The sequence below is a fragment of the Bufo gargarizans genome, chromosome 1, assembly GCF_014858855.1.
Source record: "Bufo gargarizans isolate SCDJY-AF-19 chromosome 1, ASM1485885v1, whole genome shotgun sequence".
Classification (NCBI taxonomy): domain Eukaryota; kingdom Metazoa; phylum Chordata; class Amphibia; order Anura; family Bufonidae; genus Bufo; species Bufo gargarizans.
Genome location: NC_058080.1, coordinates 309,356,383 through 309,384,254, shown reverse-complemented (window position 1 = coordinate 309,384,254; position 27,872 = coordinate 309,356,383). Strand labels below are relative to the sequence as shown.

General features: G+C 44.4%; 1 protein-coding gene across 1 annotated transcript in view; it reads right to left on the bottom strand.

Moving 5' to 3' along the window:
* Nucleotides 1–494: 494 nt before the first annotated feature.
* LOC122927648 overlaps nucleotides 495–27,872 on the bottom strand; it is a 281,579-nt gene continuing 254,201 nt past the window's right edge. Inside the window, exons 6-8 of the mRNA XM_044279688.1 lie at nucleotides 20,450–20,583; nucleotides 11,790–11,960; nucleotides 495–1,819 (exon numbers count right to left, since the gene is read on the bottom strand). Of these exons, the coding sequence (XP_044135623.1) occupies nucleotides 1,691–1,819; nucleotides 11,790–11,960; nucleotides 20,450–20,583 (434 nt within the window). The 3' untranslated portion in view covers nucleotides 495–1,690. The remainder of the gene's footprint in view (nucleotides 1,820–11,789; nucleotides 11,961–20,449; nucleotides 20,584–27,872) is intronic.

Sequence of the window (27,872 nt, the reverse complement as noted above, 5' to 3'; positions counted from 1 at the left end):
ACCTGTTCTTGTGTTTCTGAACTCCGCTACCTCTTTGATCCCTGCCTGCCTTGCCTCAACTCTACTGTTGCTGATCCGGATTGCCTGACCTGTACCCGTGCCTCCTGCTCTGACCTATTGCTTGTTTGACTTCGCCTCTGCCTCATCCTTCGGTCCTGCACTGTTGCTCCCGGCTTGCTGACTACATCTGTACCTCTGGTACTTTGGACTGATACCCCCTTGTCCATCCGGACCAGCTACCTCATGTGCCAATCCTCCTCAAGAGGTAGCTTCTGGTGTTCCCCTTGGGAACATCAGGTTGCTACTATCAGGGGTAACTGTGCTACCATCAGGGGTACCCCCAGCATTAGGGGTACTGCGAAGAACGAGCAGTTCACTTAGACAGCGCCCTTAGAGGAGGTAGGACACATGGTACAGTGGGTTTAGATTTTTAAAAACCTTTTTATTTATTTTTTCACATTTTAATCCCCCCTTAGGGGACTTTAACATGTCACAAAAAGTTGAACACAATATTAACCATAACTGTGCCATCCATACACAGCTATACTGGGCATAATACATAACATGACAATGTATAGCCTAACATTAAACAACAAACCATTTGCAGAGACAGTACCCTCTGCTCTGGGGTACTGCAGTTGACGTTCATACAGCTGATGATTCTAGCAACACAGATTTGAAATCTGCATCAAGAAGTGACATGTCATATACAGAATTTAGGGGGAACCCACATGCAGTAGCTTTGTTGCAGAATTTTTGTAACTGTTCTACTCATCTGAATAGGGTTGCAGAAATTCAAGTGCTTGCCACCAAAACAAACCCATTCACATGAATAATCATATACATATTTACAACAATTCTGCCTTGTCTGAATATCCCCTTACGGTGGGAATAAAAGAGGAAAATAATGTCACAGTCATATATTGTATATTGGCCCCAGTGTCTTTTTTGAGGCTCTCTACCTCTTTTATATACTTTGTAATAATCTAGAATATTTGATCCCAGTAATGTTGGATTTCACTGTATTTCAACTATATTTATCATAAAAGCTATAGCATAAAGGTAATTGGGATACATTATCCTGGATATCCTGGATAAGTTAAAGGAGTTGTCTGGTTTAGGTTAAACATTTTAAATGCCTTAGCCTATCCTCAGGAAAAGTCATCAGCATTCCCACTGATCATATGTTTGAAGAGGCGGTGGCATTCTGGTGAGTGTCACAGCCTTTTCCTAGGCCAATGATGTCACATTCATCGATCAGTTGAGTTGTTTGCAGCTTAGTCATGTTCAAGTGAACGGAAATGGGGTGCAATACCAAGCACAGCTGCTATAAAATGTATGGAGCTGTGCTTGGTAAGCTGGGAGACTGGAGTGCTGAGGCCTTTCCAAACAGCCAGATGTTGGACCCCCAACAATCAGATATTGATGACCTGTCCTGAGGATAGATCATCAATACTGAACTCCTGAAAAACCACTGCAAATGAACGATATGCTACTAGGTTCCTGGTTAAGTTGCATATTAGGGGTTCCAGTAGTGGGATACATTGTGATCAGCTTATCCTTGGGGATCCCTTTTAAGAAATGGTACAAACCCTTTAATAATGTTACTGCATGTTTTGCACTGCATTTAGATTTGTTGCTATTATCAAGAGTGACAGTCCAACCATTACATTTAATTAGGCTAGATGGTTTAAAAATTAAGATTGAAAATGTCATTGGCAATGTCAGCGTTGCCAGTATGTTTCAGCGCTTTCTGTAGACTTTGTGCCTGTGCCTGCTTGCCAAGGGAACTTCTCCACACCTGCAGCATGTCTAGGATCTATGAGCAAGAACAAGATATTTCAAGTGATATGATTAGTGTGTATGTACAAAAATAATCTCTCTCTTCACTCAGAGAAAAACTTAGTTAAAAGTTGCAAATAGGTTTGATCTACTGCAAATAAAACTTCTATGGTGTCAAACAGCAGTTTGATCATTACAACATCTTCCTTACCTGTGCTGTCCAACTTATTTAAAACAGTGGACCTAACTGGTTGAAGACTGGAGGTAGTACATTTGAGGAATTGGAATACTACGGTTAAAAGCTTGTGCTAAGATGTACGATGCTTGGAGGGGTGTTTTAAGGGTAAAAAAAACATCAGATTGTATTTTTAGAATGCATCTAAAATAACATAAAGCAACTTTGCTAAATATCTTAATTTAAAATAGAATGCCTCTTTTTGTCTACAGTCCCTATGCAGACCCATGTGTCTTCATGATTATTAACAAACCCTGTGAGTCTGATATAGCAGTCAAGTAATAATCTATTATATTTGCCCCCAACTTTTTGTAACTTACCTAATATTCCTTAATTAGAAACTGGGGAGTTGCAAAGATCAATTTCACTCTTAGGCTCCATTCACACATCCGCAATCGGAACGGAATTGCAGACACATTCATTTCTATGGGGCCGCATTCCAGGTCCGCATTTCCATTCCTGAAAAAAATAGAACATGCCCTATTCTTGTCCGCATAGGCATATTCTATTAGTGCCGGTTATGTGCGGTCCGCACATTGCCGGTGTTCGTGTTTTGCTGATCCGCGGATCCGCAAAACACACACGGATGTGTGAATGGACCCTAAAAGCTTTTTTACACAGACCGATAATCAGGCCGATTATCAGGGATGAGTTTGTTTTCCTAGTTTCTGATAACTGGCCTATGTAAAAGATTCCAGTGATCACCAATGTTCATTCATCGGGTGATCTTGTATTTCGGCCGGCACAAAAAAGTAATCATTGCTTCTGTGCAGCAGATCATGCTGTTGAAACAATTTTTATGGGCACAAACAATCACTGTATAGATTTCTTGATCCGTAGCAGCGGAGGTGATTGCTGCATGTGAATACAGCCCTCATCTCCACTAGAGATGTCCCGAACTATTCGCCGGCGAATAGTTCCCGGCGAACATAGCTTGTTTGCGTTCGCCGCGGCGGGCGAACATATGCGGTGTTCGGTCCGTCCCCTATACGTCATCATTGAGAAAACTTTGACCCTGTACCTCACAGTCAGCAGACACATTCCACCCAATCAGCATACCCTCCCAGACCCTCCCACCTCCTATTAAATAGCAAGGACAGCATCCATCTTAGGGACAGCATCCATCTTAGATTCATTCTGAAGCTGCAGTGTCACAAATTTGACTAAGTTGTAATCGCAATGCTATTAATGCAGGTTATATTAATCGCATTGCGAATTCAACTTAGAGCTGGGTTCCTAATGGTTACAGTGGCGTGGTGTCACCCCTGCCCCCCCCCCCCCCAAGCCATAATAAAGAGAAAAAAAAAGAAGTCACTAAGTCAGCTCCAATCAGATATCTGCATAGACCCAGAGTCTTGGTCTATGTGCAGATATCTGATTGGAGCTGACTTCTTATTTTCTCTTTTGCACATAAACGGTTAAACTATATTCCTTAGTAAAAATGACCAGTCCACACCATGTGGGTCTATATTTATGAGGGCCCCCCTGAGCAAAGATTATTAAATGTGGCCGGGTGGCCCCAGCCCACAGTTCAACCCAACCCCTTATGTCTCCTGGCCTGGGGCTGTCTCTATAATAATCCACAGTAATTTATGAATGGGGTTAGGTTATTAACTTATTATTATTGGGGTATTCTATAAAGTACAGAGCCACTCTACATACCTCCTCCTCCTCCCGGCACCAGAGCCATCAGAGACTCCTGCAGGGCAGCTGCCGCGGCGCCCCACCGCTCACCAGGCTGCAGTGTGTCCCACCCCTGTCCCCCTTTACCATGTGACGGTGCGACCAATACAACCATTATGATTATGAGGTTATATTAATCGCATTGCGAATTCAACTTAGAGCTGCGTTCTTAATGGTTGTATTGCTAGAATATAATGAAGATTGAGAATATAGTGCTATATTCGTCAATTCTAGCAATACAACCATTAGGAACTCAGATCTAAGTTGTAATCGCAATGCGATTAATGCAGGTTATATTAATCGCTTTGCGAATTCAACTTACCACACTCTGCGTCAACTACGTAATTTTCCATGGGAGTTTTGCCATGGATCCCCCTCCGGCATGCCACAGTCCAGGTGTTAGTCCCCTTGAAACAACTTTTCCATCACTATTGTGGCCAGAAAGAGTCCCTGTGGGTTTTAAAATTCACCTGCCTATTGAAGTCTATGGCGGTTCGCCCGTTCGCAAACATTTGTGGAAATTCGCTGAAAATTTTATGTTTGCGACATCACCAATCTCCACTGCCGATCAGGCAGTTATCAAGAAGGTTGGGTTTGTTCCAGATAATTTCTTTACACAATGGTCCATGCAAAAGGACCTTTACAGTATTCTATGCAAGACTGATCTTCTCCACTTTGAGACTGTGTCTCTCAAACTAGTATGTACACTATAAGGACAAAAGTATTGGGGACACCTACACAATACACATGCATGAACTTTTATGATATCCCGTTCTAAATCCATAGGCATAAATACGTTTTTTTGGAGCGTGTCTGTGGGAATTTCTGCCCATTCATCGAGAAGAGCATTTGTGCGGTTAGACACTGATGTTGGACGAGAGGGCCTGGCTCGCAATCTCTATTCTAGTTCATCCCAAAAGGTGTTTGGTACTGTGTTCCTGATTCTGGTTCCTGTGCTTTATTGGATTGCTCGTGCTCCTGTACCCGGCTTGTCCTCTGACCACTCTATGTCTCTTGTTTGGTACTGCGTAGGCAGTCTGGTTCTGATCTCGGCTTGTCTTCTGACCCCTCTCTGTCTCTCATTTGATACTGCGTATCCCATCTAGTTCTTGTAATGCAAGTAGGTAGGAAAAGCAGGTTGGATTTTTGTCTTAGGACTGTTGTTACAGTAACCTTTATGTGGTCTGTCACTTCCTAAATGCTTCCCCTTTGCAATAATACTACTCACAGTTGATTGTTGAATATCTAGAAGGGAAGACATTTCTTCAAGTGACTTGTTGCAATGGTGGCATCTTATTACAGTTCTACACTCAAATTATGTAAACTGTTTAGGTTGACCCATTCTTTCACAAATATTTGTAAAGGCAGACTTGGCTATGTGTTTGATTTTATACACCTGTGACATTGGGCCTGAATGAAAGTCAACAGTCAATGATTAACCCCTTAGGACAAGAGCTATTTGACCCTCCATCAGTGGTCATTTTATGTACAGTATGGGCAGCACAAATTTCAACAAAGGCTATATTAGTAAATGCCATGTTATCATCTCACAAATACATTGGTAAACAATAACTAGAAAGTGACCAACACCTTTAATTCTGGAATATTTTTACATATCCAAGCAATTCTGAGACTGTTTTCTCATGACACAGTGTACATTCTGATAGTGATAAATTTCGGTCTTTATATTTTGTGTTTATTTATTACAAAAAACCCCCCAAATTTAATGAAAATTTAACTAAGTTTACAATTTTCAAAATTAGAATTTCTCTGCTTGTAAGACACTCCAAAAAATATTTAATAATTAATATTTATCATATGTCAACTTTATGTTGTTATCATTGTTCAGTCATACTTTTATTTTTTTATGTTGAAAGGCTTAGAATTTAGCAGCAATTTTAATAATTTTGATGAAAATTTCCAAATCCTATATAGGGACCAGTTTAGGCTACTGTCACACTTGCAGCAGGACGGATCCGACAGGCTGTTCACCATGTCGGATCCGTCCTGCGGCTATTTCGCCGTGCCGCCGGACCACCGCTCCGTCCCCATTGACTATAATGGGAACAGGGGTGGAGCTCCGGCGCAGCACGGCGTTGCACGGCAAAAGCCGCTGGACTAAAAAGCCTGACATGCAGTAATTTTCACCGTGCTGCGCCGGAGCGCCGCCCCTGTCCCATTATAGTTAATGGGGACGGAGTGGCGGTCCGGCGGCATGGCAAAATAGCCGCAGGACTGATCCGACATGGTGAACAGCCTGTCGGATCCATCCTGCCGCAAGTGTGAAAGTAGCCTAAGCAAATCTTGGCCTTGAGAGGCCTAGATTTATAAGAAACCCCCAACAATCACCCATTTAAAAAAAAACTGTACCCTAGTCACCTCTATATGCATCCAGCAACCAATAAGAGGAGCAAGCACACCTATATGTACCACCTAATCAAGGCAGCCTGTTTGATAGGAAGGGCAAAAGTGCACAGGAATGCTACTCCTAAGATAAAATTGAAGCGCATTCACACTTGAAGGTGCCACTCTCTCAAGCAAACTTGCAACACCCCTGAAGTACCAGTACAGTGGAAACCCCAAGAAATAACCCCTTTTTTAAAACTACCCCCTTGAAGGAAATCATCTAGAGATGTAGTGATGGTTTTGACTACACAGGTGTTTCATAGAATTTATTAACATTGAACTGTGAGAATGAAAAAACATTTTTTTTCAATACTATGTTGCTTTAGCCTCAATTTTTCCATTTTTGCAATGGTTAACCCCAAATATGGCGCCTGCTCACACGTGCAGCAGGTGTCTTAGCCGTGGGGATTCTGCTATTTTAAATAGCAGAGACCCACGGCACATGTATGCGATCAGCCATAAGAATAACGAAAAAGCAAAAAAGCCCAGGGTCCTAAAGGGGTTAAAATCAGAAAAACACAAATAATCAGTTACGCAATTTCTTCTGAGTATGGAAATATCCTAAATGTGATAGTAAACTGCTGTTTGGGGACTTGGCAATGCTCAGAAGGGAAAGAGCGACATTTGGATTTTCTAGCACAGAATTTGCTGAAATCTTTTTTAAGAGCCATAACTTTTTTTTTTGACTGAGCTGTGTCAGCAGATAAAGCTGTAGTTTTTATTAGTACCATTTTGGGTTATGACTGATCACTTTTTATCTCATTTTTTGGGAGGTGAAGTGAGTTTTTTCATGTTTTACTACATTTGCATCATATACTTTTCTGTTAAAATTCAGTTGTACAAACTGTACTATTTATTAATGCAAAGTTAGGCAAATGTTAGGTACACTTTTCAGGACTCACTTAGTACTTAATTGAAGCATCTCTGGCAGCGATTACCGAATCAATTCTTCTTAGTTATGATGTCACAAGGTTTACACACCTTGATTTGGTGATTTTTTGCCATTTGTCTCTGAAGATCCTTTCAAGCTCTGTCAAGTTGTGGACCGTCAGTGGACAGTGGATGTTCAGTTGGTTTCAAGCCAGGGCTCTGGCTGGGCCACTCATTGATATTCATAGAGTTGCCGTTAACTCCTTAGGGACCCATGACGTACCGGTACAGCATGGATCCCGAGTCCTTAAGGACCCATGACGTACCGGTACGTCATGAGTTTAAATTGAGATTGTGGCGCCCCAGGGGTTAATCCGCACAGGATGCCGGCTGAAATCATTCAGCCGGCATCCTGTCACAACGCCTGGGGGGGTCATATGACCCCCCCGTATCGGCGATTGCAGTAAACTGCAGGTCAATTCAGACCTGCAGTTTGTTGCGATTTCTGCTGTTTCTGATCGTCGCGGTCCCTGACCGCGGCGATCAGAAACTTTAGTGTGGCACAAATATATAGTTATCACCCCCCCTGCACCCCTGCACGATTTTAGCCTGGTGGGAGGTGCAGGGGGGGGTGTTGCGTGCGGTGTGGGCGGTGCGCCGAATAATCGTTGGCTCCTAGTGGGTATACCAGGGTGTCAGCACATTGCTGACACCCTGGTATAAATGGCTGACATCTGTGAATGGATGTCAGCCGTTTAACCCTTTCCATACAGCGGTCCGTACGGACCGCTGTATGGAAAGAGTTAACAGTAAGATGCGGCTCCCTCCCTCTCCCATCGGGGGGCTGCTGTGCCTTTGCAGCCCCCCGATGGGAGAGGGAGAGAGCCCCAGACAACCCCCTGAAGCCCCAGTCCTTACCCTACCCCGTCGGCGAAGTTGTGGCCACAACTTCGCAGCAGGGGAAGGTTCCCATGGCAACAGGACGCCTTCTCAGGCGTCCTGCTGTCCATAGTGCTGAACAGATCTATGCTAAAAGCATAGATCTGTTCAGTGTCAGTAAAATACAGTACAGAACCCTATATAGGGTTCTGTACTGTATTATACAGACATCAGACCCACTGGATCTTCAAGAACCAAGTGGGTCTGGGTAAAAAAAAATGTAAGAAAAAGTGAAAAAAAAGTGAAAATCCAAAAACAAATTTATCACAAATTAAAAATAAAATTCCCTACACATGTTTGGTATTGCCGCATCCGTAACAACCTGATCTATAAAACGGTCATGTTACTTTCCCCGCACAGGGAAAGCCATAAAAATAAAAAAATTAAAACTATGAGAAAATTGAAATTTTGCCCACCTTACTTCCCCAAAAAGGTAATAAAAGTGATCAAAAAGGTCACATGTACGCCAAAATAGTGCCAATCAAACCGTCATCTCATCCCGCAAAAAATGAGACCCTACCCAAGATAATCGCCCAAAAACTAAAAAAAAATATGGCTCTTAGACTATGGAAACACTAAAACATGATTTTTTTTGTTTCAAAAATCAAATCATTGTGTAAAACTTACATAAATAAAAAAAAGTATACATATTAGGTATCGCCGTGTCCGTATTGACCGGCTGTATAAAAATATCACATGAGTTAACCCCTCAGGTGACCACCGTAAAAAAATAAAAATAAAAACGGTCTTACGTCACAAAAAGTGCAATAGCAAGCGATCAAAAAGCCATATGCACCCCAAAATAGTGCCAATAAAACAGCCATCTCATCCCGCAAAAAATGAGACCCTACATAAGATAATCGCCCAAAAACTGAAAAAACTATGGCTCTTAGGCTATGGAGACACTAAAACTTTTTTTGTTTTAAAAATGAAATCATTGTGTAAAACTTTCATAAATAAAAAAAAAGTATACATATTAGGTATCGCCGCGTCCGTGACAACCTGCTCTATAAAATTACCACATGATCTAACCTTTCAGATGAATGTTGTAAATAACAAAAAAACGGTGCCAAAAAAGCTATTTCTTGTTACCTTGCCGCACAAAAAGTGTAGTACAGCGGTTTATGACCACATATGGGGTGTTTCTGTAAACTACAGAATCAGGGCCATAAATATTGAGTTTTGTTTGGCTGTTAACACTTGCTTTGTTACTTGAAAAAAGATACTAAAATGGAAAATATGCCAAAAAAGTGAAATTTTGAAATTGTATCTCTATTTTCCATTAAATCTTGTGCAACACCTAAAGGGTTAACAAAGTTTGTAAAATCAGTTTTGAATACCTTGAGGGGTGTAGTTTCTTAGATGGGGTCACATTTTTAGGGAGTTTCTACTCTAGGGGTGCATCAGGGGGGCTTCAAATGGGACTTGGTGTAAATAAACCAGTCCAGCAAAATCTGCCTTCCAAAAACCAAACGGCGCACCTTTCACTCTACGCCCCGCTGTGGCCTGTGTGGCAAACGGCAAAGTCAGGGCAATAAAGATACAGTCTTGTTTGGCTGTTAACCCTTGCTTTGTTAGTGGAAAAAATGGGTTAAAATTGAAAATTAGGCAAAAAAATTAAATTCTCAAATTTCATCCCCATTTGCCAATAACTCTTGTGCAACACCTAAAGGGTTAACAAAGTTTGTAAAATCAGTTTTTAATACCTTGAGGGGTGTAGTCTATAGAATGGGGTCATATTTTTGGGTGGTTTCTATTATGTAAGCCTCGCAAAGTGACTTCAGAGCTGTAGTGGTCCCTAAAAATTGGGTTTTTGTAAATTTCTGAAAAATTTCAATATTTGCTTCTAAAGTTCTAAACCTTGTAACATCCCCAAAAAATAAAATATCATTCCCAAAATAATTCAAACCTGAAGTAGACACATGGTGAATGTAAAGTCATCACAATTTTTGGGGGTATTACTATGTATTACAGAAGTAGAGAAACTGAAACTTTGAAATTTGCAAATTTTTTGTAAATTAGGTATTTTTTTATGCAAAAAAAAAAATTTTTTGGACTTCATTTTACCAGTGTCATGAAGTACAATATGTGACGAAAAAACAATCTCAGAATGGCCTGGATAAGTCAAAGCGTTTTAAAGTTATGAGCACTTAAAGTGACACTGGTCAGATTTGCAAAAAATTGCCAAGTCCTTAAGGTGAAATAGGGCTGAGTCCTTAAGGGCTTAAGCTACTACCATATTGTCTTGGTTGTGTGCCTAGGGTCATTGTCTTGTTGCAAGTGTCACTTACTGAGGAGAGGCTTCTTTCAGGCCACTATGCCATGACCTTCTGAAAGTTTCTCCTATCTTCACACAAGATCTTTGGAGCTCAGCCAGAGTGACAAATGGGGTATTGGTCACCTCTCTTACCAAGGCCCTTTTTCCCCGATTACTTAGTTTGGTGGGGCAGACAGCTCTAGGAAGATCTGTGCTTGCACACAATCATGTCCCTGGGTGTTACAAGCATTTTGTTCCTCATCATGCCCTGTTTTTTTGCTTGGATATGCATTGCCTTATTTTATTGTTGAGTTAGAATTTTGGTTCAACAGAATTACTAATGAAATTGGCCTGGACAAAAATGATGGTATCCTAACTTAATATTATCTTGCACAACCTTTTGAGGCAATGACTGCAATCAAGCAATTTCTGTAACTGTTAATGAGACTTCTGCTCCTGTCCACAGGTATTTTGGCCCTCTCCTCGTGAGCAAACTGCTCCAGCTGTTTAAGGTTTGAAGGGTGCTTTCTCCATACTGCATTGTTTCAGCTCCTTCTGCGGGATTTAGAGCAGAAGGCCACTTCAGAATAGTCCAGTGCTTTGTTCTTAGCTATCCTTGGATGTTTTTAGCTGTGTGTTTTGGGTCATTATCCTGTTGAAGGATCCATGACCTGTGACTGAAACCAGGTTTTCTGACACTGGGCAGCACATTTCGCTCCAGGGTGCCTTGATAGTCTTGAGATTTCATAGTACCATGCACAGATTCAAGACATCTTGTGCCAGATGCAGCCCCAAAACATAATCAAGCCTCCTCCATGTTTCACAGTAGGTGCAATGTTCTTTTCTTTGTATGCTTCATTTTTGTGTCTGTGAACATAGAGCTGATGTGACTTGTCAAAAAACTCCAGTTTTATCTCATATGTCCAAAAGACATTATCCCAGAAACTCTGTGGCTTGTCAATATGCATTTTTACAATTTCCAGTCTCTTTTTTTTTATGATTTAAACTTCTGAATAATATGTGCAACTGAAGTAACAGGAACAAAAAGCTGTTTGGAGATGATCTTATAGCCTTTACTTTTAATCTCCTGAGACAAGTGTCTCTTTGGTCCACGTTCAGTGTGGTACCCACCATACCTAACAACACAGTGACTACTTTTCACCCTCTAAATAGGCAGACTGACTGATTACAAGTTTGAAGACACAATGCTCATTATAGGACACACCTTAGCGTAACGTGTCCTTATGTAAAAACATAAAATAATGCACTATAATAAAAGATGCAAGCATAACATATGGACCAAGCCCTCACTATCTTGATAAAATCTGAGACACTTGGTGAATACGTTTTGATCTTGATTATGGGGGTACATATAGGTGTGTGTGCTCCTCCTCCCACCGGTTGCTATTGCGCATGGAGGTTACTAGGAGCAACACACTATATGTGCGGGATCTGCGCTCCTGAACATAAATGCATAACGGCATAGGCAGGTTTAGCGTAGGACCCGCATGAACGGAGACCACCTTGTCGCTTGGTAGGTGGGCTTAGATGTGTTTTGATTAAACCGATTAGTTGCGCCACTATCTGAGCCTGAAATACGCCTGTAATTTGACTTACTTTGTCTCTATTCATTGAATTATTCTGCTCAAAAAAGATGCAGTCTTTTTCTAAGAATCCCAAATTGTTTGCTAATAGTCTCCAGTCTCTTTTTCTTCTGTCCATTAATGATGCCACATGCTGAAGCTGGTCATCGCGTATTCTCCACTTGTCCTCCAAATCAATATTTACCTGAGGAGAAAAATAAAAATGATAATGAATGACATAATACCTAGCTTCTGTTTTCGTTTATACTACTACTGGTTTAATATTTTGCACAATAATTATACTATACACTGCCATATGTACTGCATGTGTTCTACATACCATAAGAATCAAACTTTGGACCCATAACATTAGCACAGTCTAAAAATCTGAACTTTAATGTGCTTATCCACTAGAGTAGGTGATATGTAGTAACATTCTAGTAAACAGACATTTACTAAACTTTAGAGTTGAGCGAACACCTGGATGTTCGGGTTCGAGAAGTTCGGCCGAACTTCCCGGAAATGTTCGGGTATATATTTAGGCCCCGGCACCCAGACAGAGGAGAGAGGTCCCATAACAGAGATTTAGGCTTCACGTCAGCCAAAACTGGAACAGTCCATTGTCATATATTTAGGCCCCGGCACCCAGACAGAGGAGTGAGGTCCCATAACAGAGATTCAGGCTTCATGTCAGCAGAGAATCAGTCTTCATGTCATAGCAGAGAATCAGGATTCACGTCAGCCAAAACTAGAGAGTCAGGCTTCACGTCAGCCAAAACTGGAACAGTCCATTGTCATATATTTAGGCCCCGGCACCCAGACAGAGGAGTGAGGTCCCATAACAGAGATTCAGGCTTCATGTCAGCAGAGAATCAGTCTTAATGTCATAGCAGAGAATCAGGCTTCACGTCAGCCAAAACTGGAACATATATTTAGGCCCCGGCACCCAGACAGAGGAGAGAGGTCCCATAGCAGAGATTCAGGCTTCATGTCAGCAGAGAATCAGTCTTCATGTCATAGCAGAGAATCAGGCTTCACGTCAGCCAAAACTAGAACAGTCCATTGTCATATATTTAGGCCCCAGCACCCAGACAGAGGAGAGAGGTCCTATAGCAGAGATTCAGGCTTCATGTCAGCAGAGAATCAGTCTTCATGTCATAGCAGAGAATCAGGCTTCACGTCAGCCAAAACTGGAACAGTCCATTGTCATATATTTAGGCCCTGGCACCCAGACAGAGGAGAGAGGTCCCATAACAGAGATTCAGGCTTCATGTCAGCAGAGAATCAGTCTTCATGTCATAGCAGAGAATCAGGCTTCACGTCAGCCAAAACTGGAACAGTCCATTGTCATATATTTAGGCCCCGGCACCCATACAGAGGAGAGAGGTCCCATAGCAGAGATTCAGGCTTCATGTCATAGCAGAGAATCAGGCTTCACGTCAGCCAAAACTAGAACAGTCCATTGTCATATATTTAGGCCCCGGCACCCAGACAGAGGAGAGAGGTCCCATAGCAGAGATTCAGGCTTCATGTCATAGCAGAGAATCATGCTTCACGTCACCCAACACTGGAACAGGCCACTGTCAGATATTTTTAGGCCCCGGCACCCAGACAGAGGAGAGGTTCATTCAACTTTGTGTTGCCCCGCAATATAATGGTAAAATGAAAATGAAAATAAAAATAGGATTGAATGAGGAAGTGCCCTGGAGTACAATAATATATGGTTAAGGGGAGGTAGTTAATGTCTAATCTGCACAAGGGATGGACAGGTCCTGTGGGATCCATGCCTGGTTCATTTTTATGAACGTCAGCTTGTCCACATTGGCTGTAGACAGGCGGATGCGTTTGTCTGCAATGACACCCCCTGCCGTGCTGAATACACGTTCAGACAAAACGCTGGCCGCCGGGCAGGCCAGCACCTCCAAGGCATAAAAGGCTAGCTCTGGCCACGTGGACAATTTGGAGACCCAGAAGTTGAATAGGGCCGTACCATCAGTCAGTACGTGGAGGGGTGTGCACAAGTACTGTTCCACCATGTTAGTGAAATGTTGCCTCCTGCTAACACGTTCCGTATCAGGTGGTGACGCAGTTAGCGGTGGCGTGTTGACAAAACTTTTCCACATCTCTGCTATGCTAACCCTGCCCTCAGAGGAGCTGGCCGTGACACAGCTGCGTTGGCGACCTCTTGCTCCTCCTCTGCCTTCGCCTTGGGCTTCCACTTGTTCCCCTGTGACATTTGGGAATGCTCTCAGTAGCGCGTCTACCAACATGTGCTTGTACTTGCGCATCTTCCTATCACGCTCCAGTGCAGGAAGTAAGGTGGGCACATTGTCTTTGTACCGTGGATCCAGCAGGGTGGCAACCCAGTAGTCCGCACACGTTAAAATGTGGGCAACTCTGCTGTCGTTGCGCAGGCACTGCAGCATGTAGTCGCTCATGTGTGCCAGGCTGCCCAGAGGTAAGGACAAGCTGTCCTCTGTGGGAGGCGTATCGTCATCGTCCTGCGTTTCCCCCCAGCAACGCACCAGTGATGGGCCTGAGCTGCGTTGGGTGCCACCCCGCTGTGAACATGCTTCATCCTCATCCTCCTCCACCTCCTCCTCATCCTCGTCCTCCTCGTCCTCCAGTAGTGGGCCCTGGCTGGCCACATTTGTACCTGGCCTCTGCTGTTGCAAAAAACCACCCTCTGAGTCACTTCGAAGAGACTGGCCTGAAAGTGCTAAAAATGACCCCTCTTCCTCCTCCTCCTTCTCCTCTTGGGCCACCTCCTCTTCCATCATCGCCCTAAGTGTTTTCTCAAGGAGACATAGAAGTGGTATTGTAACGCTGATAACGGCGTCATCGCCACTGGCCATGTTGGTGGAGTACTCGAAACAGCGCAACAGGGCACACAGGTCTCGCATGGAGGCCCAGTCATTGGTGGTGAAGTGGTGCTGTTCCGCAGTGCGACTGACCCGTGCGTGCTGCAGCTGAAACTCCACTATGGCCTGCTGCTGCTCGCACAGTCTGTCCAGCATGTGCAAGGTGGAGTTCCTCCTGGTGGGCACGTCGCATATGAGGCGGTGAGCGGGAAGGCCGAAGTTACGCTGTAGCGCAGACAGGCGAGCAGCGACAGGATGTGAACGCCGGAAGCGCGAACAGACGTGCAGCAGCTCTGACATGTCGGGGTAGTTGTGAATGAACTTCTGCAACACCAAATTCAGCACATGCGCCAGGCAAGGGATGTGCGTCAAACCGGCTAGTCCCAGAGCTGCAACGAGATTTCGCCCATTATCGCACACCACCAGGCTGGGCTTGAGGCTCACCGGCAGCAACCACTCGTCGGTCTGTTATTCTATACCCCACCACAACTCCTGTGCGGTGTGGGGCCTGTCCCCCAAACATATGAGTTTCAGAATGGCCTGCTGACGTTTACCTCGGGCTGTGCTGAAGTTGGTGGTGAAGGTGTGTGGCTGACTGGATGAGCAGGTGAAAGAAGAGGAGGAGGAAGCTGAGTAGGAGGAGGAGGCAACAGGAGGCAAAGAATGTTGCCCTGCGATCCTTGGCGGCGGAAGGACGTGCGCCAAACAGCTCTCCGCCTGGGGCCCAGCCGCCACTACATTTACCCAGTGTGCAGTTAGGGAGATATAGCGTCCCTGGCCGTGCTTACTGGTCCACGTATCTGTGGTTAGGTGGACCTTGCGCAGTGCACACTTGATTTTATCGGATACTTGGTTGTGCAGGGAAGGCACGGCTCTCTTGGAGAAGTAGTGGCGGCTGGGAACAACATACTGTGGGACAGCAAGCGACATGAGCTGTTTGAAGCTGTCTGTGTCCACCAACCTGAATGACAGCATTTCATAGGCCAGTAGTTTAGAAATGCTGGCATTCAGGGCTAGGGATCGAGGGTGGCTAGGTGGGAATTTACGCTTTCTCTCAAATGTTTGTGAGATGGAGAGCTGAACGCTGCCGTGTGACATGGTTGAGATGCTTGGTGACGGAGGTGGTGGTGTTGGTGGTACATCCCCTGTTTGCTGGGCGGCAGATGCCAACGTTCCTCCAGAGGCAGAGGAAGAGGCCGAGGCGGCAGCAGCAGAAGAGGCCGAGGCGGCAGCAGCAAAAGAGGTAGCAGGGGGTGCCTGAGTGAGTTCCTTGTTTTTAAGGTGTTTACTCCACTGCAGTTCATGCTTTGCATGCAGGTGCCTGGTCATGCAGGTTGTGCTAAGGTTCAGAACGTTAATGCCTCGCTTCAGGCTCTGATGGCACAGCGTGCAAACCACTCGGGTCTTGTCGTCAGCACATTGTTTGAAGAAGTGCCATGCCAGGGAACTCCTTGAAGCTGCCTTTGGGGTGCTCGGTCCCAGATGGCGGCGGTCAGTAGCAGGCGGAGTTTCTTGGCGGCGGGTGTTCTGCTTTTGCCCACTGCTCTCTCTTTTGCTACGCTGTTGGCTCGGTCTCCCCACTGCCTCTTCCTCCGAACTGTGAGAGTCAGTGGCACGACCTTCATTCCATGTGGGGTCTAGGACCTCATCGCCCCCTGCATCGTCTTCTACCCAGTCTTCCTCCCTGACCTCCTGTTCAGTCTGCACACTGCAGAAAGACACAGCAGTTGGCACCTGTGTTTAGTCATTATCAGAGACGTGCTGAGGTGGTATTCCCATGTCCTCATCATCAGGAAACATAAGTGGTTGTGCGTCAGTGCATTCTATGTCTTCCACCGCTGGGGAAGGGCTAGGTGGATGCCCTTGGGAAACCCTGCCAGCAGAGTCTTCAAACAGCATAAGAGACTGCTGCATAACTTGAGGCTCAGACAGTTTCCCTGATATGCATGGGGGTGATGTGACAGACTGATGGGCTTGGTTTTCAGGCGCCATCTGTGCGCTTTCTGCAAAAGACTGGGTGGGAGATAATGTGAACGTGCTGGATCCACTGTCGGCCACCCAATTGACTAATGCCTGTACCTGCTCAGGCCTTACCATCCTTAGAACGGCATTGGGCCCCACCAAATATCGCTGTAAATTCTGGCGGCTACTGGGACCTGAGGTAGTTGGTTCACTACGACATGTGGCTGTGGCAGAACGGCCACGTCCTCTCCCAGCACCAGAGGGTCCACTAACACCACCACGACCATGTCCGCGTCCCTTACTAGATGTTTTCCTCATTATTACTGTTCACCACAATAAGAAAAAAATTATTTGGCCCAATGTATTGAATTCAAATTCAGGCCTTTTTTTACAGACACCTAACACTATCTGGCTATCTATTTAGGTACCGTATTACACTAATACAGGCACAGCAGTAACGACAGATTTAGCTGAATATAAATTGTAGGCCTAGTATTTAGGCCCTGGATGACAGGTATACGTTTACGGACAGAATTAGACTTGGAAATGCACGGTAGCGTGTGAAGTTATTGAGAATGACCCTATCCGCACCTTCAATCTAATATAACCTTTTATGGATAGATTTAAAGTTGGCCTGATACAGCAGAAACCACTAATTTAGGGAATTGCTAAGTTGGGAATTGTATTTCAACCCAGAACAGAAACTGTGCTTTAACGGACACCAAATAACGTGACCAGCCACAGCAATAATGACAGATTTAGCTAAGTATAAATTGTAGGCTTAGTATTTAGGCCCTGGATGACAGGTATACGTTTACGGACAGAATTAGACTTGGAAATGCACGGTAGCGTGTGAAGTTATTGAGAATGACCCTATCCGCACCTTCAATCTAATATACCCTTTTATGGATAGATTTAAAGTAGGCCTGATACAGCAGAAACCACTGATTTAGGGAATTGCTAAGTTGGGAATTGTATTTCAACCCAGAACAAAAACTGTGCTTTGGCGGACACTAAATGAATTGACCAGCCTCAGCAATAAACACAGATTTAGCTGAATATAAATTGTAGGCCTATTATTTAGGCGCTGGATGACAGGTATACGTTTACGGACAGAATTAGACTTGGAAATGCACGGTAGCGTGTGAAGTTATTGAAGATGACCCTATCAGCACCTTCAATCTAATATACCCTTTTATGGATAGATTTAAAGTTGGCCTGATACAGCAGAAACCACTGATTTAGGGAATTGCTATGTTGGGAATTGTATTTCAACCCAGAACAAAAATATACCCTTTGCCAGACAGCAGACAGTATTACAATTAGCTGGCCACAGCTGAAACACCAGATTTAGAGTACTGCTATTTTGGCAATTGTATTTCACCCCTCAATAAAATAGCAAGCACAGCCAAGCCCCTGATGTAGGATATAGCAAAAAAATAACCACAAGACACAAAATGGCCGCCGATCACCCCAGAAAAAAGTGACATTAAAACGCTCTGGGCAGCCTAAAAACAGTGAGCAATTAAATAGCAGCAGTTCAATAATCCAAAGCTGTAGCTCGATCACTTCATTAAGTGTTTTTGCTGAGTTAATCACTGCCTAATCTCGCCCTAACAGCAGCTGCAACCTCTCCCTACACTGATCAGAGCAGAGTGACGGGCGGCGCTACGTGACTCCAGCTTAAATAGAGGCTGGGTCACATGCTGCACTGGCCAATCACAGCCATGCCAATAGTAGGCATGGCTGTGACGGCCTCTTGGGGCAAGTAGTATGACGCTTGTTGATTGGCTGCTTTGCAGCCTTTCAAAAAGCACCAAGAAAGCGACGAACACCGAACCCGGACTTTTACGAAAATGTTCGGGTTCGGGTCCGTGTCACGGACACCCCAAAATTCGGTACGAACCCGAAGTATACAGTTCGGGTTCGCTCATCCCTACTAAACTTATCTCCTATACACCTTCTCATGAAACCATGGCCAAATATGCATTTGGGCAGCACTAGACACTAAAGTCAGCACTTTGATTTCACACGCACCATCTTTTATGTTGTTCAGTAGTGTTGTTTATGCTGTAGGCCAGTGGTCAGCAACCTATGGCACTCCAGTTGTCGAACTACTACTCCTACCATGCTCCATTCACTTCTGTGGGAGATCAGAGAACAGCCATTAACCTCTTCTATCACCTGGTGATCCAGCGCTGAAGTCAGGGTGCTCCTTCCAGTGTTTGTTTACAAGCAGTCAGCATGGGACCGCTGCAGCCAGTCTGTCGCCACAGTGGTCACGTGCCATACTACTGCCAGCAAAACGCATCACTGACTGAGATGCCAGTAGTATGTTGGATCACTGAAGAATAAAGAGGTGGGTACTGATTTTTTGTTCCATACAATTTGCAACTGTTAACTTTTTTAAATCTTATTTTATTTCTATAGCCTGCTCTTTATTGAACTGTGAATCATTATGCTGACACCTTGCTGTCCACTAGCATTAGGGCTGTTTCACACGAGCGGATGCCGTGCGTGGCACCCGCTCCGTGAAAGAGTGCCAAGACCCGATGCAGACTGCAGAGGCACGGAGCATTAACATGACTGATAATGCTTCGTGCCTCTCTGTGATCTCTTTACTACGAAATCACAGTGACAATTGTGATTTTGTAGTAAAGAGGTCACGGAGAGGCACGGAGCATTATCAGTCATGTTAATGCTCCGTGCCTCTGCAGTCTGCATTGGGTCTTGGCACTCTTTCACGGAGCGGATGCCACGCACAGCATCCGCTCGTGTGAAACAGCCCTTAGGGTTCATATAAGCACTGTGCTGTAGGTGACCACATACTATGTAAGTCAATTTCATACCTTTAGGGTCCATTCACACGTCTTCAAAATGGGTCCGCATCCGTTTAGCAATTTTGCGGAACAGGTGCGGACCCATTCATTTTCAAATGGGCCGGAATGTGCTGTCTGCATCCGCATTTGCAATTGCGGACAAGAAAAGGCATTTTCTATGAGAGTGTCGGCGATGTGCGCTCCGCAAAATGCGCAACGCACATTGCCGGTGTCTGTGTTTTGCAGATCCGCAAAACACATACGGACGTGTGAATGGAGCCTTACTGGATCTTTTTCTGTGAGCTATGCAATGAATATGACATGTAATGGTGTAATGGACAATCCTTTTGAGGACCTATTACACCAGCTGATTATTGACCAAACCAATGTTTGCAGGATCGGCTAATCACAATTTTTATGTGGCAGAAAAAATTAGTGCTTGTCAGCAACACATGTCCTCCTGTAAACAAGGGATGTGCTGCTGACAAGAATGGAAATGTGAGTTATGAAAGAACGTAAGTTGTCAACAATCCCCTGACAATTAGCCAGTGAAATAGCTCCTTTTGACAAGGGACAATCAACTTTCTACATCATTGATTGGCACATGTTAGAAGCAATTAAAATGACTCTTACTACCAGGTTTTCCCCACAGATGGAGGACAATTTGGGAGAGATTTAGAACATAAGTGGCATTAAAAAGTCACAATTTATGGAATATTTTCACCTATTTTGTGATTTTTTGTGAAGATAAAAGAGTGGGGCTTGGTAGTAGGGGAGACGCCACAGATTTACTATAATGTATACCAGAAACTGGCGTAAATTATAGCTTAAGTGTACTCCAATAGGTAGCATATATTTAAGTTTTGGCGCATGGAAGGCCAGAGATGTGCCTCTTAATAAATTAGGGCACAGGAGATCAAAACTGAATCACCCCCTTTGTTATAAGCTTATTATTGTGGCTTGGACCTCTCTAACAAGTAGGCACAAGAAAGCACAGCAAAAAGGGTGATCCTTCCATTACTCTTAATACATAATTACATAATTGTACTTACTGGAACTGAAGACAGCTCCCTTTCAGATGCAGTTGTCACTTCTAACGGTAATATTGGGAAGTTCAATATTGATGTGATTTGCTCACGAGGCATACTATGAACCCAGGACACAAACTGATCTTCATCAATTTCTCCTTGTGTAAACATGAAAAACACATAAATCAGAAATTAAGTAGAATATTTGCATGCCAATTTTTGATATATATATTTTTTTTTACAAGGATGCAGCTTGGTGAGAGGTTCTAGTGCAGCATAAGCATGATGTGCTATACGCACCAGCCATAAGCAGTAGACTTACTTTGCCATGGTGTCAAGTGGTGCTACATTAGTACCCTTGAGCAAGGGTGCTTTGGACTATGGACATTTGGAAGTTGGAAATCTTCCACAGTTTATTATAAGGGACTATGCAAAGTTTTAGAGGGGAAAAAAAAACGACTTACAGGCCTCTTGACTTTCTGGTTTAGCTCTGTTGTTTATGTCTGGAAAGACTGCTTAGTCATTCCCGTAGACTTGTATTGAAATGATATGACAGACTGAAATTGCAACATTATTGCTGTTAGGCTGTGCTTCTCAACTCCACTCCTCCCACTAGCAGGTTTTAGTTCAGTTACAAATTGTATATCAGGAAAGCAGTTAGAGCCCAAAGTTGTCTGCAGATAGTGACCAGTGTTTAATAGAAGAGACTCTGACAGAGTACAAGAGTAACAAGAAGAAGACGCTGAGATGGGGTCACTCTGCCACAGAGTACTTTGACCAGAGGGCCAACCAGATGACAGAGCCACAGACCGTGAGCCCTTTGGCCAGGGTACCCATCTTCTGAGAAAGAGAGGGACAGCTTTCCACAGCACAAAACCTTCTTCTGCTAGGATGGAGACTTGAGAAGCCAGCACAGTGCCTTGACCATATTGTTTTGCACTTGAGTTGCTCCAGTAGAGAAGCACACTAGTTTACTGCAGACCCTGATTGTCTGGCCCTTTTTCCCATTGGGTTGCACCTCAACTTACCATCTCTTCCGGAGAGCAGCCACACCTAAATGGTGTCCGGGGGACCCAGCATAGCACTGGGATTACCCTAAATCTGGCCACTGCACTACCAACCATCAGTAACAAATCAGGGCATAATGGTTGAGCTGCTGAACTAAGAATCTATGTACTATATGTACAATAGCATACAGAGATTTATATGTATTACTATTTGTGGAGGGATGCCAAACATATTTTCCCAGGAGAATAAATGCTAAGAAACCTGTCTAAACTAAATGGACATTAGATACACATATAATAGATACAACTAATGATGAATGGTCATGCAAATGTTGTATGGATCTAATAAAATAATTATGTAACAATAAGAAAAAACAAATTATCAGACATACTTTATGTGTTTTTTTCTCTGGAGATATTATTATTCACAATAAAGTATGTAAATATTAAATTAGCAATAATATTCGTGTAAGTATAGACACCAAGCACTGAGATGGACTTTAGCTGCAGTAATCTAGCAGCTCCATCCACTGTGTTGTTGTAGCAGCAGCTGCCAAAGTCAAACTATGGTCAATGGTTGCTTTCCATTGTACCTCAGAGAGAGTTCCTGAGGCAATCATTTTAAAGTTTAGGACCTGCAGTTTTCCCCCCAGCAACTCTCCTGCGATGCTAGGATTGTTCCCGTCGTGGGGCTGCCATTGGCTCCCACCATCACCGGATGTTGATCTGTGAGGGGAACAAGCTTAGCATCACGGGTGACGCTTGGGAGGCTCATTACCATTACAGCCTGTTATTGGTTGCCCCCCCATCCTCGTCTCCGGATGTTTTTATCCGCATGATGGGGAGATGCAGAGGTGGCCATGCGGGCATCAGAAGCAACGTTGGTGCCGGGGAGCCAGGTAAGTATAACCAGTTCGAGGGGCCCGGGCATTTTAGGGGGTAATATAGGGTTTGGATAACTGCTTTAACCGCCTCCAGACCGCCTAACGCAGGATCGCGGTCCGGAGGCGGCAGCTCCAGGCAGAGTCACGCGTCTACGCGTCATCTTGCGAGACGCATGACTTCCTGTGAACGCGTGCACACAGTCGCGCGCGTTCACAGGATCGAAAGGTAAGAGAGTGTATCTACAGCCTGCCAGCGGCGATTGTTCGCTGGCAGGCTGTAGATGCGATTTTTTTAACCCCTAACAGGTATATTAGACGCTGTTTTGATAACAGCGTCTAATATACCTGCTACCTGGTCCTCTGGTGGTCCCTTGGATCGACCACCAGAGGACACAGGTAGCTCTGTAAAGTAGCACCAAACACCACTACACTACACCCCCCCTGTCACTTATTAACCCTTATGAACCCCTGATCACCCCATATAGACTCCCTGTCATTAATCACCCCCCGTCATTGATCACCCCCCTGTAAGGCTCCATTCTCGGCAAAAGACAACTTTTCCCATTTTTTATACAAAGTTGGCATTTGACCAAGATATTTATCTCACCCAGCATGGGTATATGTAAAATGACACCCCAAAACACATTGCCCAACTTCTCCTGAGTACGGCGATACCACATGTGTGACACTTTTTTGCAGCCTAGGTGGGCAAAGGGGCCCACATTTCAAAGAGCACCTTTCGGATTTCACCGGCCATTTTTTACAGATTTTGATTTCAAACTACTTTGCACGCATTTGGGCCCCTAAAATGCCAGGGCAGTATAACTACCCCACAAGTGACCCCATTTTGGAAAGAAGACACCACAAGGTATTTCATGATGAGCATAGTGAGTTCATGGAAGTTTTTATTTTTTGTCACAAGTTAGTGGAATATGAGACTTTGTAAGGAAATAAAAAAATCATCATTTTCTGCTAACTTGTGACAAAAAATAAAAAGTTCTATGAACTCACTATGCCCATCAGCGAATACCTTAGGGTGTCTCCTTTCCGAAATGGGGTCATTTGTGGGGGTTTTCTACTGTCTGGGCATTGTAGAACCTCAGGAAACATGACAGGAACTCAGAAATTGAGAGCTGCTTCAAAAAGCTGAAATTCACATTTTTGTACCATAGTTTGTAAACGCTATAACTTTTACCCAAACCATTTTTTTTTTTACCCAAACATTTTTTTTTATCAAAGACATGTAAAACAATACATTTAGGGAAAAATGTATATATAGATGTCATAAAAAAATAAAAATTACAACTGAAAGTGAAAAATGTCCTTTTTATGCAAAAATTTCATTAAATTTCGATTTATAACAAAAAAAGTAAAAATGTCAGCAGCAATGAAATACCACCAAATGAAAGCTCTATAAGTGAGAAGAAAAGGAGGTAAAACTTATTTGGGTGGTAAGTTGCATGACCGAGCAATAAACGGTGAAAGTAGTGTAGTGCAGAATTGTAAAAAGTGGTCTGGTCATTAAGGGTGTTTAAGCTAGGGGGGCTGAGGTGGTTAAAGAAGAAAACCCTCTCACCTACCATGTGCAACTTAAAATACTGATGTGGGGATTCGCTCTGGTAGACAGGGTATGCGGACGCAGTACCGAGGCAAATTACCAGTTCTTAAAACAAACATCACATAAGGCAAAAACAAAACGTCACTTTGCAGTCTGGCAGGCGCCCGACTGTATAGGGAGGGTGCTTAGGGACTGATGGTCCCCCCCCCCATTCCCCCTTTAGGTCATTCTGGGATCTGGCCCCGTCATGTAAAGTTTAAGCAGGTGGTAGATTAGGTCGGCCGTTAAGGGGTTAATTCTCTGGTGGAACCTCCTTAGACAGGATGGGGGTGGTTCAGGAATCCTGAAGGTACATATACCCCTCCCCTTGTTCCAGCACTTCCTCTTGCAAGTGGAAGCAAAAATTGGCCCTCCCTCCCTCCCTTTGGCGGTTATCATTGAGAGGCGGGTCGAGGTGCGCAGTTATGATCAGTTATGGATACTTGGTTATTCTGTGTTGTTTTTTCTATTTCTTCAGATCCCCCGCTGGGAGTCCAGCAGTTTGGATATCGCTCCGATGATTTTGGCTTTGGAGAGCTGCAAATCTTGGTTGAGTTTATGAAGTCACAGCTGGCGGCATTTGAGTACAGCGGAGATATGGTGGGAGCAGATGGCGTGCTTGCCCGCTGGGAGTCCAGCTGTGGGCATACTGCTCTGATGATTACGGTTTAACTTGCCTGCTGGGAGTCCAGCGGTGGGCATACCGCTCTGATGATTATGGTTTAACTTGCCCGCTGGGAGTCCAGCGTTTGGCATACTGCTCTGATAATATGGTTTATTAAGGTTTGCCGCTTTAATAAAGAAGCTGTGGCCGATCACCATCCAGCAATAAAGTGATACAGTTGTCTGTGTTGTTTGTTATGGGTCAAGGTTGTGTAAAGGGGCCAGAGCTTATTAAAGGTGTTACCCCTTCCCATGTTTCCCTGAATACCGGCAGTCTTGGTGTTAGTTCACACACAATGGAAAGTCCACATAGCAAAAATCACCTTGTTGGCAGTTCCATCTCCAGCAGTACATAGCAGGCTTCTAGGGGGCCTGTTTCCCCTAAACATGGGTCTCAGCCCTCCAGCACGGCACAAGCCTCAGATCCCAGCACACACACACTTTGCTGCTGAGCCCAGCTGTCTTTTAAGGACAGCCAGGTGCGGTCAAAACCAGAACTGGCACTTAAAATCCAGTTTAGTGCTTGACCCCACCTGGCTGCAAATCAGCCCAGCAGCACACGCTAGGAGGAAAATACCCGTTTTCCCAGACCATACCCTTAACTGTGTCACACCTTATGTGGCAGAAGGTGCATTTGGTTCCGCTCAGGCACCATAGCCTAGATGCCACGGCTACCTGTGTACCCTATGCTTACAGCTTTCTTAGCACAATTTATGCCTTTGTCCAAGAAACAGAATTTTTCTAAATATTACAAGCACTATAAATGTTAAAAAGAGTATGTAGGAATTCTATTCTATCTAAAGGAGGTTCAAGATGAAATACATCTACATCATATCTTTATGGCAGGTCACACTCTGTAGCTTTGCTGCATTAAACACCATGTTCCTCTTCTGGGAACATGACAAGGAACTGCCAGGAAAGCATTATGATTTATCCTGAGGTCAAAAGAATATAGATATAAATAAGATTCAATTGGCAACTATATTAAAGGGGACCCGATACCACTCCTGACATGTCTGCTTTAGTAAATAATTGTATTCCACATGAAATTACAATTCTGGAACATCTATTCTTATGACTCTGTGTTTTGCCATTTTTCTTTTATTCTGGCTAGAAGTTTATGGATAAAGTCACATATGGGTGTTACCAGTTGGGAGTGTGTCCCTGCACAGTCTTGCATTGTTTTCACATGACCACCACTGCTGCCAACCAATGGTCCCAGCAGTTACATGTGTATTAATGGCACGTGACTGCAGAAGCCAGTTGGTTTGTGTGCATTAAATGCTGCAGTGCTCAAGTGAAAACAATTGGGATGTTATCACTTCTGGGCGGTGGGGACTAGACCTGCAGCATTGTTTAGCACTCAACTGCCCCATTTTCAAATTTTACGGTACTAAATCAAAGAAATCCAGCAGACGTGCATTCGTATTTATTGTTATAGTGAAAGGGGATAAGCTGCTGTCAGACATCTGTCTCCACCTACTGTACAATAACTTTTACTAAGGATTAGGAATATTACAGTACCACATGCATAATCCTTATTTTTTTCCAACAGCAGACATCAGTATGGCAGCTGGGCTGCCTCCGTACATTTTAGCTTGTCTGTGGATTTGGTTTTTGGGGACTCTCCTGGCAATAGTCTAAAGTGAATGATTAATTTAAACGGCTTGGCCAATCTTAGATGTTAGGATATGTCAAAGCCAAATAGTGCGGGTCCCGCTCTCCATTCACTGCTATGGGAGTACCGAAAATAACTGAGTGAGCGAGCTTGGCTAGTTACGGAAGTTCCATAGCATTAAATGGAGAGTGCACTGCTCATGCACATACTGCTGTATTGTACTGCATTGAAAAAGTCATTTTCACACTGACAGTTGCTTATGACATCAAGCCTGGAGGCTGGGTCTCATAGGCAGTGGCGTGCCTAGGGTGTTTGGCACCTGGGATGGATCCTTTCTCCGGCACCCCCCCTAGTACCCCCTCACAGTAGTATTGCCCTCATTGTACAACCTTTACAGTAGTTATGCCCACATTATGCCTTCTTAAAGTACTTATCCCTTCATTGTGCCCCCTTCACAGTAGTTATGCCCTCATTGTGCCCCCTTCACAGTAGTAATGCCCTATCTGTGCCCCCTTCACAGTAATAATGTTCTCTCTGTGCCCCTTCAGAGTAGTTATGCCCTCGCTGTGCTCCCATACTAGTAATAATGCCCTCTGTGCCCTTTGAAAGTTGTAATGCCCATTGTGCCCCCTACACAGTAATAATGTCCACTCAGTGCCCCATAACAGTTAAGCCCACTATCCTTTACAGGAGTAATGCTCTCTGTGCCCCCTTCACAGTAGTAATGCCCTGTGTAACTCCTTCATAGTAGTAATGCCCATTGTGCCCCCTTCATAGTAGTAATGCCCATTGTGCCCCCTTAATAGTAGTAATGCCCCCTCTGCCCCTTTGTAGTAGTATTGCCCTCTGTGCCCCCTTTGTAGTAGTATTGTCCTCTGTGCCCCCTTTGTAGTAGTATTGTCCTCTGTGCCCCTTTTGTAGTAGTAATGCGCTTTGTGCCCCGTTTGTAGTAGTATTGACCTCTGTGCCCCCTCCGTAGTAGAAATGCCTATTGTGCTCCCTTCACAGCAGTAAAGCCCTCTGTGCCCCCTTTGTAGTAGTATTGCCCTCTGTGCCCTCTTTGCTATAGTACTGCCTTCTGTGCCCCCTTTGTACTGCTAAAGCCCTCTGTACCCCCTTTGTATTGGTAAAGCCCTCTGTGCTCCCTTTGTAGTAGTAATGCCCTCTGTGCGCCCTCCATGGTAGAAATGCCCTCTGTGCCCCCTACATGGTAGAAATGCCCTCTGTGCCCCCTCTGCACAGCAACAAAACAAAAAAACACAGTATCTACTCACTTTGTGCCGTTCTTGAAGCTCACAGTCCTTTCTTCCGTGCAGGCACAGATCACTCTGCATCACTGTGGGCAGAGCTTAGGCAGATTTTTGGGCTGCAGGCTCCTCCCACATAGGCCTGCAGCGCGATCTGTGTCTGCAGGCTGAATGGTGGAGCAGGGAGAAATCCTGAAGTAGGGGAGGAGCGCTGGGAGCTGAGTAGTCACTGAGTGACAGGACCGCATCTCCCGACGCTCCAGCAATGAGCGCTTTCATTTGTATTGATGGAGGCGCTCATTGCTTCTGAGAGCGGGCACCCGGGGCGGACCGCCACCCTCCTTAGCACGCCACTGCTCATAGGCTTCCATACTTAGCACGCTCGGAGGCCTTTTTTTTTTAAAATATTGACCAAATTCAATCTGTGAAAC